General features: G+C 46.0%; 2 protein-coding genes across 2 annotated transcripts in view; both read right to left on the bottom strand.

Annotated features, from left to right (window-relative positions):
* PDLIM1 (PDZ and LIM domain 1) overlaps positions 1-18,439 on the bottom strand; it is a 43,452-nt gene that overhangs the window by 3,546 nt on the left and 21,467 nt on the right. The window contains exons 3-5 of the mRNA XM_056495375.1: positions 18,052-18,136; positions 7,915-8,105; positions 1,558-1,712 (exon numbers count right to left, since the gene is read on the bottom strand). Of these exons, the coding sequence (XP_056351350.1) occupies positions 1,558-1,712; positions 7,915-8,105; positions 18,052-18,136 (431 nt within the window). The remainder of the gene's footprint in view (positions 1-1,557; positions 1,713-7,914; positions 8,106-18,051; positions 18,137-18,439) is intronic.
* LOC130255064 (PDZ and LIM domain protein 3-like) lies at positions 4,729-7,899 on the bottom strand. The gene is made up of 2 exons (XM_056495376.1): positions 7,619-7,899; positions 4,729-5,645 (listed from the first exon to the last, which is right to left on the bottom strand). The coding sequence occupies exons 1-2, from the start codon at positions 7,645-7,647 to the stop codon at positions 5,294-5,296; spliced, it is 381 nt and encodes a 126-aa protein (XP_056351351.1). The 5' UTR covers positions 7,648-7,899; the 3' UTR covers positions 4,729-5,293.

Below are 18,439 nucleotides of genomic sequence, written 5' to 3'. Positions count from 1 at the left end.
CAACACGTTTTTAAGTCTCTCCTAACCAAACAGCCACAGGAAACGCAGCCTGTTCCACCCAGTGGAACACTCTCCATTCTGAGCACAGGCTCAGGTCTTAGAGGACGAGCCGTGGTGCTTGCAAACACCCACACTGGGGCACCGTGCCTGGCCCAGGCTCCCAGCCGGTGTAAGCCAGCGGTGCTGTCAGCCCACACAGCCAACCATGCCCCAAGGGCCCTGTCCCAGCTGGGCCAGGCTCAAGCTGCCACTCACAAGCCACTGGCTGAGCCAGGCTGGGAGACTGACCATCCAGAGTGCCATCTATCACACGGAGTGCAGCACTGTGTGTTCCTGCTGGAGCTGCAGGCAGGCTGGGCCATGGGGCATTATCAGCTCACAGTGGAACAATGCCACAGCCTATCCCGGCCCGGGGTTGGGCAGGCAAACCTTGTGCCAGAGAATCCCAACAATGCTGCAAATCTTCAAAGAAAGATAAAACAGAGAAGCTTTTGCTTCTTATCTTCTTCACCACTACTAAGCCCAGGGGAGGACCTTGGCTTCGTGAGAAGTCCCGGCTACTCCTTCCATGCAGGAGCTGAACCCTGAGGGCAAGCTGCAAACATTCACTATTTAAAAGACTCTTTCAGGTAAGTATTTTAACAGCATATTAAAGACTCAGTGATCCTGGTTTCTTTCTTCCTATAGCTTCTTTATTTCCTTCATTTTGCTGTTTCCCTACAGATCCCTCAGACCCACCAGCACTTGGCTGATCTGTTTCTCTTTGTGGTGAATATCTCAGCACCAGGCTTTTTTTGGATTAAACTGAACATACCACTGCCAAGCTAATAACACAAAAGACTGGCCTAAGGACAAAAAAAAAAAGGTCATTCTTGGAATTCTTTTCTCATTCATTTGTTTATTTTATTTTATTTAAGGGGAGAAGAGAGCATGATTTAGCCCCCAAATAAGTCAATAGGATTTTTTACCTTAAACTCTATAGCTCTGAATTGTGCAAGTCCAGATGTCAGATCAAGAATGCCAAGAAGAGCGTATTTTCAGAGGTTAAAAGCTATAAACTGCTCACTGCAACCCAGCTTCTATATTTTCACATTCAGTTGCAGAAGGGAATACTTTTTCTTGTGTAGGGCGATGGAGTTCAGAAGCACTAGGACTCACTGAAGACCACCATCTTGTCATACCATCCAAAATCTTGAATCTAAGATGATATTTAATCACTGAATACTATCTTAAAGAGGGCAAAACTTTAGAAACTGTAGGAGGCTTTGTAACTTTAAAAATTCCTTTTTGATAACTAAATGTTGCAAGAGTTTATTTCTGGAGCACTCACTCAATGATTAAGCAATGACATGGGTCCACAGACACTGAAACTAATCAGTGAGGGAATATGAAGGAATCAAATTAGTGACACAGTCTGTAGGTTCCTGTAGAAGCCACTTACACATGCTACCTTGAACAATCAACAGCTAAATGGAAAATAAAGTTTTAAATGTTACTCAGCCCAAAGTACAGCAGAGGGAAGAGCACACCCAGATCAGATGTGCAGCAAGTACTCACCCTTCTCCTCTGACTCCAAGATCTCTTGCAACACAAGAAACGAAGCAGACTGTCTGGGCGGCTCATTTGACTCCTGATTCTCCTGCAGCATCTTGTAAACCTCAGATTGTTTGTCTATGGCAATGTTGCCTGGGGTCTGGTTATGCTGATCTAAACTGAGGAAGGAACAGAGAATCCTCTTGTTAAACAGATGAAAACTAAAGCAAATCCCTCTAGCAAAACTTTCCCGATGCATCATATGGCTGAAGAATGAACGTGCAGAGCACAGGCAGACAGGAGGCCACGAACACGGGGGTGCTGGGTGTGCTCGGGGTGGGACTGGCACGCTGGGCTGTCAGCAGCTGCTCACCATTGCCACGGCTCTCCCTGCTCCACAATTACCATAATTACCACAAATACACTCCAGCAACTAAAACTTTCTGCCCAGGAAATCACAGCTCTGTTAATAGGAAAATAAAAAATTCGTGTGCTGGGATGGGAATCCCACGTGGTACCTATGCCATCCACACATGTTCCTGGCATGCATAAACTACCTTACACTGCTACCTTACACCACTGTGAATCTCAAACTAAGTAAAAGAAATCCTTGCAAGCACCCTATGAATTGCTTGGAAATGCCACCTTCACAAAGCAACAGCTGTAGGATCTAACTAGAGTATTCTCTGGCAATAATTCAGTCTGATTTTCAAGCATATGCTACTATTTCCATTTTCTAGGTGGAGGCTCTGAGCCACAGCCCACTTACAGTATTTTACTAAGGTTAATGAGCAGGTCAAGGGCAGAGATTTCTGCTGGCTAAGGCTAAGCCCAAGCCCTCAGTGCAGCTGCCTCAGGTGCTGCTGCCATCCCTCATGTCATGAGGGACTTGCATCCCCCACTTAGAGCCCAAGGTGCTTCAGGGACAGTTTTTCACATCACAAGGGCTTGAAAAAGGTGGTCATTGTGCCACTCAAAGGGTCTTTGGGGATAAAAAAAGAGTCTGGAGGCAGAGTACCTAGGCTTAAACTGCAGGAGGATATCCCTTGGGAAGAGCTTTCCAATATGTATATTGACACTGAAATAACAGAGGAGATTGTTGTGGACAGGTGAAGAACCTCCAAATGAAAGGATTTTAAAATAGTTTGGACAAATATACAGTAGGAATTATTTAAATCAGTGGTTTATATTGCCAAATGCTGGACTCAAGGACACAGGAAGTTCCTGCCTGTAGCTGCAGTAAAACACATGATAAAATGAAATAGCTGACAAATCTCCTCTGATAGCCCAATTCTATAATGTAGTCTTATAAATGTAAATGGTCTGTTCGGTTTCACCATTCTTGCATTCCGTGATTGCATGAGAAGCACATAAACATCCTGAGGTTCCAACTGAATTGCAGAGGGAAATCTTTTTCTTGAGGAGGCAACTGCATACTTTCCATGCCAATGACCGATGGAGACATTTGGGAGTTACTCTACATAATAAACTCTTCAAGCATCAGAAGTAAATCATCACATGAGTTATAAAATGCTATTTCCATAAAAAGAATTTCATAAAATGTTTCCATCTTTAGCAATTTTCAGTGGAGCAAGAACCACATTAGACATGCAAACAGATGAACCTTTGAAGCCTGAATCTCAGTCACTGAAGCTTCTTACCCAAAATAATTATGTGCCCCCTATTAGACAGAAGATGTCCCATGCTCCACATTACACTCATCTCATGTAAACTCATATACTCCCACTGCTCTATCCACCCATAAAAACATTATGCAAGAAGCCTTTCATTGCAGTTTGCATACTAAGAATGTTTCAATAACATGCATCCAAAAAGCAGAGGCTGAATCATCTTAAAAAGCATTAGAGTCAAACAAAGCCATCACATTTCAACCATGCATTGTGACAGTGTGAAACACAGATCAGCTCTCCCAGGTATGCACCATTTGCATATACAAGACATCCAAAAGGCTATAAAAAACATCAAACACAGATTTGTACCAGCAGAGTAAAATACCTCAAACTGTCAGGGCAGAAGGCTATGCTGCTTAAATTAAAAAACATCTCCAAAAAGCATGAGTATCTTTTGAAAGGCCAAGGCCATAGGCATGGAAATTGTACCTGCAAGACACTGAGTCTCTGTATGCCAGCTGATTTTTGGCACCTCCTGTTACACAGGTACTTCACCAGCAGCAACCACCAGCAACGGCTGTCTTTTTCCATGCACACGAATTCCCTCATGCAGAAACTTCGTAGGGAACAACCCCAACAGCATTTATCAGGTCTTAGACTTAGATCCATTACTGGATCTCATTGCTGCTACCACAGGCAACTTGCAACACTGACTGACTAATACTGGATCACTGAGCCTTAAATATTAGCAAGAAGATGGTAGTAAAAACTGTAATAACAGCCTTGCACAGAACCTTCAAAAAGCACAGTTTATTTTTTACTAATGATATTTTACTATTTTATGCCAGCCTATTTTGCAAAGCTTACAAAGCTACAGGAAGGCCCAGTGCTTGGAGCACTTCCTTTTGCCATTAAAGAGCTGCTGATGTCTGGGGCTCCTTTGTGAGCACTATCAGCTCTCCAGGCCAGCACAGAGAGCTGGTATGTGACCACTTCTGGTGTGCATGGTACTGACTACAAGCCAGAGCACTGACTTACAGCAGCTAACTGCACTGAGCAACAAGGCAGGAGTAAATCAGCCTCCCACTACCCCATGGCTCCAGGCACATGGCAAAGCCTGGTTATGTGCATCCAGGGCTGAGGACACCAGCTTTTCTGCTTTGAAGTACATGGTTCCCAGAAGGGAACTGTGAACAGTCTAGGAGTCATGAGATGTGGCTGTGTCCTTTTCTGCCCCATGGAAGTCCTAGGATTGACCACTGTCCTGGGCCACATGTCACACAGCTGAAAGCTGCTTGGTCACATAGCAGAAGGTTCACAATTCATCCCTGACTGACTACTCCTGCAAGACAGATAAATGTGCTTTCTGTTTCACCTGTCCTGACACTAAAGTCCTCCCTGTAAAACCCAGAGGCTGTCAGAGGCACAGGCCAGGCTGCTCCCAAGTACCACATAGAAGACATCAAACAGCATCCAGGCCTTGTAATGCTGAGGCTCACCACAGGTCCTGCAGACCTCAGAGCATGCTGAGCATCCTCCACTCCTTTGGCAAAGGTAGCCTGTGCAGACCAGCAGGCAGCGGTGGGAACACAGACTGTCCCTCCTGGTGCCTGCCAGGCTGCTCCAAACTCCTGAGTGTTGACAGCCAGAGCTGGAGAGCATGGGTACCTGCTTCAGCCTGAAATGAAACGTGCTCAGCACACACCCACAGCCAACGAAACAAAAGAACAAACACTGCCAGCACCTGTCAGTCACAAACAACAAAAGTCATTTCAAGTGCAGGAAAAATACCAGCTTCCAGGATAAAGCACTCTCCTACCCGCAGCAAACCCATCTGCTGCATGTGGCTTCTCCAGAAAAGCCAACAGCTCTGACAGGTCCTGCTGTGTGGGTGTGCAGGGGGCAATGGATATACTGACACACTAAAGACATGTTTTGGTGTTTCCCATGGTGTTGGGCACAGACACAAGGCAGAGAAAGCTCCTGTGAAGAGTCATGCACTAACACTGGAAGGGTGAAATGTAAATGCTGTTTTCTTGTGACCGGACAATGCCATGAGCCACAGACGGGGACGAGGGACTCGTGGACACCAAAATGCAGATGAGCAGATGTGCTGAGCTGGCTGCAGGTTACCTGGGGAAATCAGGGCTAACAGAAGAGATCTGCCCCTGCAGGGTGTCCATGATGTTGCTCTGCGAATAGAGCTGCAGGGGAGAATTGAACTGCACGTGCAGCACTTTGAGTCCCGGCACCTCCACTTCCACAGGGCTGTTGGGGCAGACCTGGGCTGCGTGCTTCAGCTGCTGGGGCCCCACTCGGAGCTGGCTGGGGCTGCAGGAGGGGCTGGGGCTGCAGGAGGGGCTGTGGCCGCGCCGCAGCCCGGAGCTCTGCAGAGGGTCATACACGGAGGCCACGGGAGCCTGCATCGCACCCACCGGCCACGCGCGGCCGCCAGCCCACACGGCAGTGGGGCTTGTGGGGCTTGTTTGGGGTTTGCATTGCCAAATCGAGGGGAAAATGCAGAGCAGGAAGAAAGGAAAGAAGAAAGAAATTAATGAAGGACAAACCTAAATACTTCAAGCCATCAAGCAGCTGCAGAACACTGTCTGAAGGACACACCACTGAATACACAACTTTACAGGCTTCGGGCTAATGCTGCACCTCTGGTGTCACACTCCAGGTGTGTCCACACAAAAACTAAAAAGCACTCCACTGATAAGCAAATGCATGGGGTGTGAAAGAAATTAAGAAGTGGCAGCAGGGGTTTCATTATACACTAACTCCCTGCACACACACTTGTGGTCCCTGTCCAGACAAGGAATGCCATCTTCACTGCTGCTCTTCTCAAAGCTAGCCTTGGCATCCCACTGAGCAGTAATCTCACCTCCCATCCCAAATCAGATGTGCTCAGCAGTGGGGCTTCTCCACCCCCACCTGCTTTATGACATCAAATCCAGTGGAGATATCTGCTTTTATTCCTATACATCCTACAGCCCTGCATTTATACCGCACACCCTCTAAGGATGAAGCAGGTACTAGGTTTCCAGTCACATCACCATGTGCAGTGGCAGGATCAAGTGCTGGGTTCAGAGAGTCTGTGTATCTGCAGGGTGCAGGATGGGGATGCAGATAAATGCCAGGTAAACCCAGAGCAAGGTCAGGCATGTACCAAATAACTCAGCAAAACAGATGGGCAGGAATTTAAAGGCAGCTGGAAGGGTGTGTGAAGGGAGAACCTAGATATCCTGTGCTTGTGCACTGGGGAGACTACAGTGGGTTATAATAGCAGGCTGAGGTCCTTGGCTCTCACTCAAACCCAGCAGTAATTCATTTGCTTTTGATGACTCTAAACAAAAACATATTAGCATCAAAGTCTCATCCACACTTTTCCCAGCATTCCTTTTCAACTTGCTGTGTTTCAGCAAGGAAAAGATGAAAGAGATGCCATGTATGCAAGATGGAGCAGGGCTGGCAGTGGATGTTCCTGCTAGGAGGAGCAGAGTGAGCTACAGCCCTAGCAGGAGCCCACCTCTTTGCTGGTCTCTGTAAGAGGAAGGGATCAGCTACAATTTTCCAGCCAAATCTTCCTGGCTTCCAGGGAACACTCTCACATGGAGGGGACGCCAGACTAGACCAGGGATGGTATTTCACTGCCAGATGGTCCCATCAGGTTAATGCAAAGTCAGATTTTCCTTGTCCTTGCTCTGCTTTTGCCCAGTCCCTGAATGAGGCTTCTGAGTCTACCAGAAGCAAATGAAGAACAATCTGTCACCTCACCTGCCAGCTGCAGCACTGTAACTGCCTGGAAGGGACCATGCTGCAGACTGGGCTGCCAATGCAAGGAGCTGGTTTCACTCACAGCAAGTTGTCAGGCTTGTGTTAAACTACAATCAGGTCTCGTACCCTGTAAGCAGGGTACTTCAGCAGAGGCTGAAGTTACTTCTGCCTCCCCTGAAATTTGGTCAAGTATTAACAAAAGCACTGGTCTTCCACCTTTTATTATAAAAATAGCCAAAGAATTCTAGACAATTTGAGACTTAGGGCAGTTAAGCAATCTGACCATCACAGCCAGAAAACTTTCAGATAGCTCCTGGTTTATAACCTCCAATGCAAAAAATGGGAACTTCGAAAATCTAGGATAAAATAATGCTTTGGTGAGACTCAGTTGCAAACACAAAAATGAACAGGCCCTTTTAAGGTTGGGACCCTTTGCAATCTCATACATAAAACCTCTCACACAGGAATAAATGTTTCAGCTAGTTTTTAAAACTCCTGTGAAAAATAATAAAACACAGAAATATCCACACTGAGGCAGAGCCTATGAGTCCCAGGCCAGCTGGGAACAGGGATGGGTGTGCTTCCTGCACTAGCTGGTGCCTTTCCTGCCCAGCATGGCAGTGAAGCCAGCACAAACCCCTAACTTTAGGAAGTGCTTGTAACAAGCTGTCAGGCACCTGTTCAGACCAGCAGGCTGGTACGTCATGCTGAACGCACATGGAAACTGCGTCGGTCTCTGCTAAACAAAGAAACACAACATTAACAAGTGTTAATTTCATGTCTGCACCTCACCAAACGCTCCCCACTCCTCCAAGCCCTGGCCCTGCGAACAACCTCCACGCTTGTGCCTCTTCTGCTTCCATTGTCCTGAAAGAAAGCTTTTCATGTTTAACAGCCTGGTACCTCTGCAGTGAACTCGTGTCTCCTGAACTCTTCCCTGGAGGCCCCGGGAGGGAGGGAGGGAGGTACTTACGGCTTGCTGGGCTCCAGGGCCCCGGGTGATGTTTTTGTCTCCACAGCACTGTTGAAGGTCTGGATGTTCTCTGAGGAGTAGAGGCCTGCTGGGCTGTTGTACTGAGCAGTGATCACCCTGGGGGCAGAAGCTGTGGCAGCAGTGAAGGGCACTGCACTCCGATTGTGTGCACTTCCTATGTGCCTTATTTCCTGCATGCAAAGGAGCAGAGGCAACAATCAGAGGTGCTCAGGCATGCAGGTGGATGTGACAAGGCAACCCCACAGCCTCTGCAGGGGTGGCCTTCATGTGTGGTCTCAGCTGTGGAGCAGGTGACCACAACCACCAAAGCAAGTGAGCATCCTCCACGTGGCATGATGGCTTCAGGACATTTCACTGTTGGCATACTGGTAACATAAGAGCTCAAAAACACTACCAAAGCTATTAGCTCGAAGTGCCACACACCTGGGAGCTCCTGGAAGCCTTCAGCAAGGTACAGGACCAACTTTCTCATGCAAGACTACAAATTTTAAACATTCCTTGCAATTCCCAACAGCAGGTTTGATTTCTATGGAAAAGCGAAGATGAGGGGCAGAAAGAAGAGGCCCTCAATGACATCTGAAAGTTTGGCTTCCTTTAGATAAGAGAATCCAAAAAGAAGGAAATTGTCCTTATTACAAGTGCTCTGTCCCTTCAGCTAAGACCAGGGTTCACAGCTGTCTTTGATGAACAACTTTGAAATTTATGGACAAGAAAATCCACAACAAAGGTGTGAAGATGACCATTGTTAATACAAAAGATTGTCCACAGGCAGTGACAAGCCAACTTTCAGCAATTTCTTCAGTGTTAGAAATAATATCACCTAGATGTTCTGGGTTTGCTGCAAACTGAAGGCTTTCAGAAGTACTAGTGTAATATTATACTTAAAAACACAGGTGACAACCTAGTAAGAAAAGGGGCAAATCCAAGTTAAGTAAGACTCAAGCTAAGACTCTTAATCACAGGCAGCGTTAACAAAAATGAGGACATTTCTAAGCCCTATCCCAGTTTGGCAGGCAGGGAATTAGCAGCCTTGTGGCAGAGATAACAACATCCAGGGTTTATTTCTCCCCAGAAAAGATGCTTGACCAAAGCAAGAAGAAAGTATAATTGGGCCTCACTAGAGCGGACATAAGAAAGGACTAGCAGCCACAGAGGTGGCTGAGATATCGAGGGCTAAGAGATGGCACCAAAACACAGTTTTTGAAATGTTTCAGCCATAGAGATTGGGCAAGACTTCAATACAGGGCTAGAAGCCAATGGCACAGGATAAAAAGGGGCACTTCTCAGCATGCTGGGCCCATGGGTCCCAGCTCTAATTAACACAACTAGTTCCCACTCCCACTCTAAACAGGCACTGACTTCTACAGCAATGATGTGAGCTTTTACTGCCCTACGAACATCTCACAGCGTTTGTTTGATAGAGATCCAGTTACAAGATAAACACTGATTAGAAAAAAGTATGACTTAAATCCCCCTACAGAATTTTCTTTAAATCTTTAAATCACATTTTTGTCTCCAGACTTCCTTAGGCAGCTGGCAAGCCTTCCCAGACTGACAGATGGGAGTCATCTCACTTCATGGCATTTGGATGCTATTTATGGTATCAAGCAGAGCAGAGAATCCCTTGGAGAAGAGCGGTGTGGATCCAAACGCCCTCATGAGTTACAAGTCATTTGAAATCAGTAGGGTAGCTCAAGATGTTCAGGTGTGGAGTGATGAGGCTGCTCTCCCACAGTTTTCTGGCCAATATGTATGGATGTCAGCCATGAAGCTTTCCCACGTATCAAAGGAAAAATGACCCTGGAGTAATTAGCTAATCTCCCTTTGTGGCAATCTCATTCAAACCACATAACAGGACTTGTGAAAATAGTCGTTCCCATGGCAAAAATGTGGATTTTAGCAAAAAAAAAATCACTTTAGCTTGTATATCAAACCATGGGGAACATTTATATCAGCACTAAATACATGTGGTAGCCCACCATTCAGAGGCCATGAGTGGGAGAGGGTTACAGATGTGCACATAAATAGTTGGTTTCATGAAAGACTGAGGCAGGTTTAGGCTAAGGGGGTTCTCTTCTTAGGTCAAATAGGCTCCAATTTGAAATCATAGCACAAGATGAATTGAGAAAACATTTAAGTATTAATCAAGAATTAAAGAAAGGGAAGTAATTTACAGTTTAGTTGGGTTTTTTAAACTCTGGTTTCCTAAGAAAGTAAGGTGTCTCAATTACATACCCAACATGTACATGGGCACGTTAAATCTTTGAATGTGTCAGCCAAGCTGAACTCAGTTTGGCAGTGATGGAGGCCTCAAGGATCCTTTTCTTCCTGCAGGTGTTGAGAAAACAGGGCAGCTACATGGAGAAGAGAGACTGACATCCCATTAGTGCCTTGACTCTAAGAACTACAACACACACTCCAGCACAGAATCCACATAGGAGCTTTTGTCCTACTTTTGGCCACCAGGTAGGTTTTCTGCTGTGCAGTAACACAAGCTTTCAGAAGTGTTGGGACATCTCCAGGAACTCTCAGGTGTATAGAGGTCACTGACTATAAGGGAGCTTGTAACAGTTAAATAAAGAAATTGGTGCAGACCCTGATGCCTGAAGATTAGAAAAATCCCATCTGGAGAACAGCATAGAAGGTGAATAACCCAAGAGTCTACAGACAAGTATTCCAAGAGTAGTAGCATTAAAAAGGGCATTTGGATAATCTAAATTCTCCAGCACTTCCTGTTATACCATGCTGTTCTTTCTGCTCGAGCTGTGGAAGGAATTTGCAAAGAACAAGTGCCTTCATGATCCCAAGATCAAAAGATAATGTGCTCTCACTGTCAAATATATTTATCTAGGGATTTTCCAGAACTGCCAACCTAGGTCCTGTGCTGTGCAGCAGTTTTGTTAAAGCCCCAGCTCCTGGAATCATGTTTATGTGACAGTCTCTCACTTAATACTGGAAAAAAAAAAAAAAATCAGGTAAGTGACACTCCCAAAAACCTGTCCACCAGCAGGCAAGTGGAAAATGTTAGTGCAAAAACCCAGCTACTGTGCATATATGTGGGGACAGCACCTGGGTTACATATTTGAGATGCCTAGGGCTTGCAGTATCTCTGAGGCTGTGGCAATCCCAGGACCAACACAAGGAAAAAAGGGCAAGTAGCATTAAACAGCATCCCTGGCTGGAGCACAGACTGCAAGCACAGTAAGCAATGGTCTGTTTGCAGAGGAAGAACTGGCAGCCAGCTAAAAGGGCATGATCTTATCCAGTCAGGACATGACCTGCTCTTTCTTTGAGAGTAGTACAGAGGAGTGTGATTAATGTTAGATCTCTTCAGAGACACCTTCTGTTGGCACCTGCAGGCAGAACTGGAAGCACTTGCCTCACTCTCCCTGCAAGCTGTGGCACCTCCTCAGTCCCCTTACACCAGCCCTGTCAGCACTGTGCAGGGATACCAGCAGTGGTTATTTTGGCCTGAAGCTGGCATATGGAAGGTCCCAAGCTACCAGGTAGGATATTCAAGAGCATATTTTACCACTATAAACTGATACCATGGTAGCTAAACTGCTTTGTCTGCACAGATATTCATGTCTGCCTTGCTCTCCTCCTTTCTTTGAAGGGGTTTGGTTTCCAGAGGGCCCAGCAGAGTGACTAGACCAAGCTAAACTAGATTAGCAATTGCACAGACTCCTCTGCCAGCTGCTTCTGAACTCTCATTTCACTTTGAAATTGAAGTGATTCCTTTGACAGCCCCTTCCCTATCTGAAACTACCCTCTCTGTAAGAACAAGCTCCAAGTGGCTTTGGAGCACAGCCCCACATGCTCCTACTGCAAATGTTCCCATCTCATAGAAAAAAGCTACTTTTCAATCCCAAGGACAAACAACCCTAGCTTCAGGTCACACATGTACATCTCTGCCAGGTGAGTTTTCTGGGTGCTGGCTGCTCGTGGCAGTAGCCCTCTCCAGGGACAGGTGGGACACAGCCAGGTGCTGCAGCACATTCCAGCTGGGTGCTAAGGGAGTCCCACTGCCACCACTACAGCCTGCCCAGCACAGAGCTGCCAGCAAAGGTGCCAGGCTGTGAGGAGGGGGAAAACATCCCTGTGCCAGGGCAGGAAGCAGATCAGCATTTCCTACTGCACCAGCTGCAGGCTGCGTCACGGGGAGTTATCTGGGAAAACAATGGCCCCTTCCTCCCTCTCCAATGAGGCCATGCTCCGTGACGCTGACGTGCAGGCTGTGAAATCTCCACAACTGCATCAGCTGTCACTTCTGTGCCTGGGGCCAGCCAGTGCCTTGTGGCATGGGTGTCTGCTTCCTCCTCACCAACACTTCCACCACTGGACTTTTCTGTCAGGGAACAGAGGCGTGCAGCTCCAGGGAAGTTGCCAGCTGTCAGTGAAGCAGAGACACAGCCAGCCCAGGATGAGCCACCCCTATCAGCTGAGCTGGGACTCCCTACACACCAATGGCACACAGCCATCTGGACACCTCCATGGCCTCGTGCCCTCGAGCAGGTTGGGAGCAGACCGGGGTCAGGGTGGGCTCTTGGGTCCCTTCCACCCTGCAGTGACGTGGCCAAGGCCATCCTGTGCAAGGCCTCTACTGACCTCACCTCCACCAGAAACAGGAAAAGTCTGGAGGCTTTTTGTACTCACTAAATAAACTAAACCAAGATGTGAGGGGTCAAACAGCCTCTCCTGCTAAGTGGGGTTTTCCTCTCCCCATGACATGGCCTGAAGGCATTCAGCTGGCCTAGGCCCTCATAGGTGCTGGCTAATGCCCTGCTGCCATGGCACCTAGAGCACCCTCACTCCCCTGCCTGCCCCTGCCCCTTCCCTGGCTGCCTCTCTGCAGTCTCTGGAGGAGAGAGAGGTCAGACTTGGAACAAGGGGCTGCTTGAAGCCAAAAACTAGCTTCAGGTGTGCAGTAGTGATTTACAGACTGGCCAGCTCTTGGAGTCAGGGCATTCACTCTGACCTCATATCACAAACTAAAAAAAAAAAATTTAAAAAATCAGCACCCAGACACTGCAGTTGCAGGGAAAAGCAAAAGCCCTCACAGGTGTCTGGGGCAGTCAAGTGAGCCAGCAAAACTTGCTGCCTCACAGGGCCTCAGAAACGTGGGATGTTTTTGCATCCCAAGTCAGAGCCCAGAAGCTCAGGGCAGGCGATGCTGGATTGCACACCTCGAGAGCCACGCCAAAAGGAAACAAGATGAAACATTTCTGAGTACAAATGTTTACTCAGCTCTAAGAAAATGGGCCCCTGACCAAACCTCAGAGAGTGAGAGCACTCTGGTCCTGTGGGCAGTGAAGGAGAGCAGAGACCAGCAGGCAAACCCCCCAGCTCCATCCCTGCCCTTGCAAAGCCACCCAGGGAGCAAAGGCCAGCTGGTGTGTCTGGGGGGAGGCTGCTCGTGCCAAACACGCAGAACAGCTCAAGAGAGGACATCTTCATGGCAAACTCTACCCCATGCTATGTTTCATCAGCTGTGATCACAAGTATTAAGAAATGCCTTTACTTTCACCTCTCCCTCTGTTATTGTTTGGGGTTTTTCAGCTATGGAAAGATCTTTTGCAATGCTTTGAAATCTGATTAAAAATTAGGAAGGGTTTGGGGTCTTGTTATTGCAGGGGAGTTAAACAACAGGACTTAGCTTCCCACATCCTCTCCCTCCACATCCCTGACACATTCCACACCCATGCAGTAACGCCTTTTAACCAAAACCAGCAGGTCGCGATATGCCAGCACAGCTCCCAGTCTCTGTGTTGTTACTTTATATACCTCTTGCTTCATGCATTGCCCACACATGCACAGCCTTATCAAAGGCCAAGGCAGCCACACACCCAGTTTCTATAGCCCCCGCCTGCTTCGTATCCAAGGAAATAAAATACACAAGAAGGAAACAATGACATCACTCTGCAGGAATAAGGATGAGCACAGGACAGACACTTTTAGGAAGCTTTGGGAAGACAGAAGTGGCTGTCTGTTTCTCCCATCCTAAAAGTACCCTGATTCACCCTCAGAGCTCCTCCAGCTGCTAACCTCTGCCTGAAGGTTATTCCTATTAAATAAAAAAAATCCTTATGTTTGAAAGCCCTTGCTTTTTGTGATTAAGAAGAGCTGAGCTATCCATCTCAAACCAAGAGATTTCACTGACATTCTCAAGGTCTCATGTTAATACTTCTGCTTTATTGCAAAGGGGATATACAGCCTTAAGGAAGCTGAACAGGTTTTTGGAGATAGTCTGGGTTTTGAGTGCCCTTGAAGCTGGACTCTCTCAGGTATTTCTCTACATTAGTTCACTCAGCAAAAAAAGAGACCTGGACCCCACTGGCATCTGTGTCTTACAAAAAAACCCCAAAACAAAACAAAAATGCCCAAATAAACAAAAAACCAAAACAGACACCAGGTCTGACAAGACCTGGCACAGCCAGAGGATATAGAGTTTTATTGTTTATTTCACCAAGAGGCAATACAGCCCCTTGGGTACAGATCTCACTGCATGGCCCAGGATCACCAGAGGGCACAGCTGACTTGAAGTTATGCTGGTCTCTGGTCCATATCATAAGCATTAAAATTACCTTAGTCACCAAGTAACTTGTTCTCTCTTGCTGTGACCACTTTTCTCAAGAGACATTAAGCAGAAAGGAGAGGCAGACATGTTATTTTAGTCTTTCCCACTGTTGTGAGGAAAAGATCTTGATGGGAAAATGCCACTGAGCAATCAGCCCTAGGATCTGGGTTATAAGTGCAAGTGAACTAACTGAGTAAATATGCTAAGAAGACTGTCATTTCCTTCCTCTAATGTTGCCATGGGCACCAAAACAAAGCTAGCTGCTGAGCCATCAACACCAACAAGCTGCTGCACCTTTTGATGAAATGCAATTTTGTCATCACTCTTGCCACAGTTTAAATTAATTTAGAAGGATAAGGATAATGGCAATGAAATAATAAGACTGTAGCTCTTTCATGGACAAAGATCAGCTTAGACAATGAAGTCAGTCTTTGGACTCAGAACTTTGGGGAATGCATGGGAGGTTGTAGAATGCCTTTTTATTTTCCAAAGGCAAATAAAAGTATCCTGAATGTACATTCCAAGTAAGGCAAAACACTACCACGGGCATGATGCAGCATGTTGCCAAATATCAGCCTCCACAAAAGGATTACAGCAGTAAACAAACAGACCATTTTAAATGGGGTAAAAATGTATAAGCAGGGATCTTAAAATATGTAGCTAGTCTTAGGCAAGCTCTCAAGCACTGGCTCCTGAGGCAAACTGAAAATTAATTTATTTTGCAAGATCTAGCAGGTACGTCAGTAAAATAGGAAGACATAAAGAAGGTAGACAAGCATGAAAAATTTCTAAGATACCAAAGGTAGGAGAGGCAACATCTAACAAACTGATTATAAGAAAGATGGTAATGTATCTGAATAAGTCAATTTCTACAGCAAGGGTTTTAAAGACTTTTTTTTTTTTTTTTGAGCCTGAAGTAAGGCTATTCACAGGTATGATTTTATGTCTGCATTCAAAGGACTATGTGCAAAGCCAAGGGGAACACTGTCAGAGGACCCTGGACCAGGACTTAAACAAACCACTTGGACTCAGCACGTCCTATTTTCTTTGGTAAGTGAATTAATAAGTATTCTGCTCTAGACTGTTGCCAAGAAAAGCAAATATACTGTTTTCACTGGCCAGCAAGTTAAAAAACCTGAACAGCTCAGCTTTGCCTTCGAAGATTCAGCTCTACTCACAGGTTCAACTGGTTCTGCTGGAAAAATATCAGCATCTTTGTGCAAAATTCATAACAGTTTGCCGTGTTGGTATACATACACATAGCATTTTCTGCAGTCTGCTACTGCTGATTTGAGGCAGGCCTGGCCAAAACCCCTGATGATGCTGCAAAGACACAGTCCCAAAGCGACTTGGCCAATTTGTCACATGCTTTATCAGGAATCAGCATACTCTTCTGATTTCATAATCCAAACAGGAAGACCTCACACAAAACTTACTTGCTGTAGTCAGCTACTGAAAAATGAAATGGGAAAAAAAAACCCAAACAAAGAACCCCACAACCTTATAACTTGATGGTATTCCTGAAACTTTGGCACAGCAGATTAGGATGTTCAGGGACTGCTATGCCTTAAGAGTAAACAGGAGCTTATGGTTTAGAGACATGATGCATCTCCCCTCTGAGGGAGACTGCTGAATTCCTGTTTGAGAACATAGCAAGTGAAGCCCTTTAAAATTGAGCCCAGTGCTCTGAATAGCAGCAAGCCCCACTCACACACATGGCTGAAAATGATTTAATCTGCTTTAATTTAAAGGAAGGGAATAAGAAAAGGCAAGACTTCTGTGAGCTCAAATGTTCCTTTCACACCAGGAAATAATTCTTCTAGCATCAGCAATCAAAGTGGTCAAAGCCTAATTTTCAGACAACCATTGATTCTTAGTACAAGATTATGACAATAGTCACTGCTCAGAGATAAGCTCTGTAACAAGAATTCCTTCACACTCAGCTGTGCATCAAATTCTCCTGCTCAAGTCAGTCACAGGTTGCTACCAGTAAATTCAGTTGTACTATCCTCACAAAATAGCAGTATCAGGATATCTATCCAGTGGCCAGAGCTAGAACCAGGACTATGACTGAGGTTAGGGTTTAGGAGGGGATGTTTTCCACCCCAGCATTACTGCTAAATCCTGACCATCTATCCAGGCTGTACTGGGGGGAAAAATGTGGTGGGGCAGTGACCGGGGGCTGCAGCAGTGGGTTTCCTGCTGCAATTAACAAAAATTTTAATGAGCTACTTTAAAATCCTGCTTAGGGCATGTGTTGTGCCATATGTTTAATTTTATGTCATTTAGCTAAACTCTTGCTAATGGCTGCATTGGGAAACTGGTCTCCAGGATTGAGTCTCCTGCTGAATTAAATGACAGCTCTCTTTATCCTTGCAGCAAAGCCTCAGAGCAGACTCTGCCCCACTCCTTTGGAAAGAGATAGACTCCAGGTCTCAGGGTTGAAGCAGAGCCTCTCCAAAACCTGGGCAGCAGAAGACACAGACCAGACCTCAGATCAACAGTGTCATAGACAGGTGTCACCACATGGCTCCAGCTCAAACTAAGTCCAAATAGCTCAGTCTCACACTTTGCCTTGGCAGAGTTATGAAATACCTGGAGAATGCTGCACAGAATTCTTGGGCCAAGCAACACAGAGAAGCTTGATGTGAAAGAGAACATGGAGAGATCCCAGGCCAAGGTCTGGGCAGGGTGTTTCTGCAAATCTGCTGCTTTAGTCTTAGGTTCTTTCCAACTGAAACAGCCATATTCGTGCTTAATTAATTGCAGAGTCAAACTAGTTTTATAATCTACTTATTTTGCTAGAAAAAATCACATGGGATGTGTGCTTGTGCCAGAATCCACTGGGGCCACGTCACTGCCCCAGTGAAAATCCAGAGGAATGCCACTGATTTTAGTGTAGTTGTTACATATTTTTTGTAGTGTAATCCTCTAAATCCAGCCCAGGCGATGCCCTTGCACAGACTGCTGTTATTACTACATTTACCTGACAGAGGCAGCAGACCAATGAAAAAAGGCTGTCAACAGGTTAAAAAAACAACAGAGGCTGCATGATCTGCCACACAGATAGAAATGTAAGATGCTGGTGTATTTCTCTTCCACTTTCTCCACAGCTAGACTGCTAAGAGCTTACTGAGTAAGAGAAAAAAAATCCAAACCAAACGAACAGAAAACACTGAGTGAATAATATTCCTCACCTCTCAAATCTTTTCCACGAAAACCAACTGGTTTAACACAGTAGCAATGATTTACTCAGCCAATCCCTACAGTGCCTTCTGTGCACTGTGGTAGGTGTGAGCAAGCAGATGGCAGGAGACACCTCAGCAGGTTACCTTTGGCGTGGTTCCCAACTAACTCTCCACAGCAGCAGGCTTCTCACCACAAGGGAGGGAGTCTCTCTCAAGACCTCCAAGGACCACATGATCTCTTGTATGGGGCATGATAGAGTGGCATATGCTCAGTTCCTTGGAGGATCAGGCCCAGAACTTCTCTCACAGGAATAAGAGGGAACAAGAGCAGACAGTTATTCCAGGACTTACCTGTGGCTCAGAGGCCAGATTCATCTTGTAAGGATGTGTCTTTCCCTCTTCGCTTACAAGTGGTGACCAGACTTTTGCCTCCGTCCTGCAACACAGGAATTTTGAATAATTAATTCGTTTTCATCAGTGAGTACCATTATTGTTATTAAAAGACTCAAAGTTCATCAATTTCTCAAACATTTCTACAGTCTCTCATATATAGCACAATCCACATCAGGAGGAATCTAGACAGCCCTATTTTAGGTACACAACGTAAGTGGCTTAGATATATGAGGTGCTTGAAGCAAGACAAGATCTCAGCAGTGACTGAGCTTATCCTGTGTGACTCCACAGGCAACACATCAGGCATAGGCTCCCACCCAGGCTGTCGAGCTGGGGGGCACTCAAA

This window comes from Oenanthe melanoleuca, chromosome 6 (genome assembly GCF_029582105.1).
Source record: "Oenanthe melanoleuca isolate GR-GAL-2019-014 chromosome 6, OMel1.0, whole genome shotgun sequence".
Classification (NCBI taxonomy): Eukaryota; Metazoa; Chordata; class Aves; order Passeriformes; family Muscicapidae; genus Oenanthe; species Oenanthe melanoleuca.
This window is presented reverse-complemented; position numbering and strand designations above follow the sequence as displayed.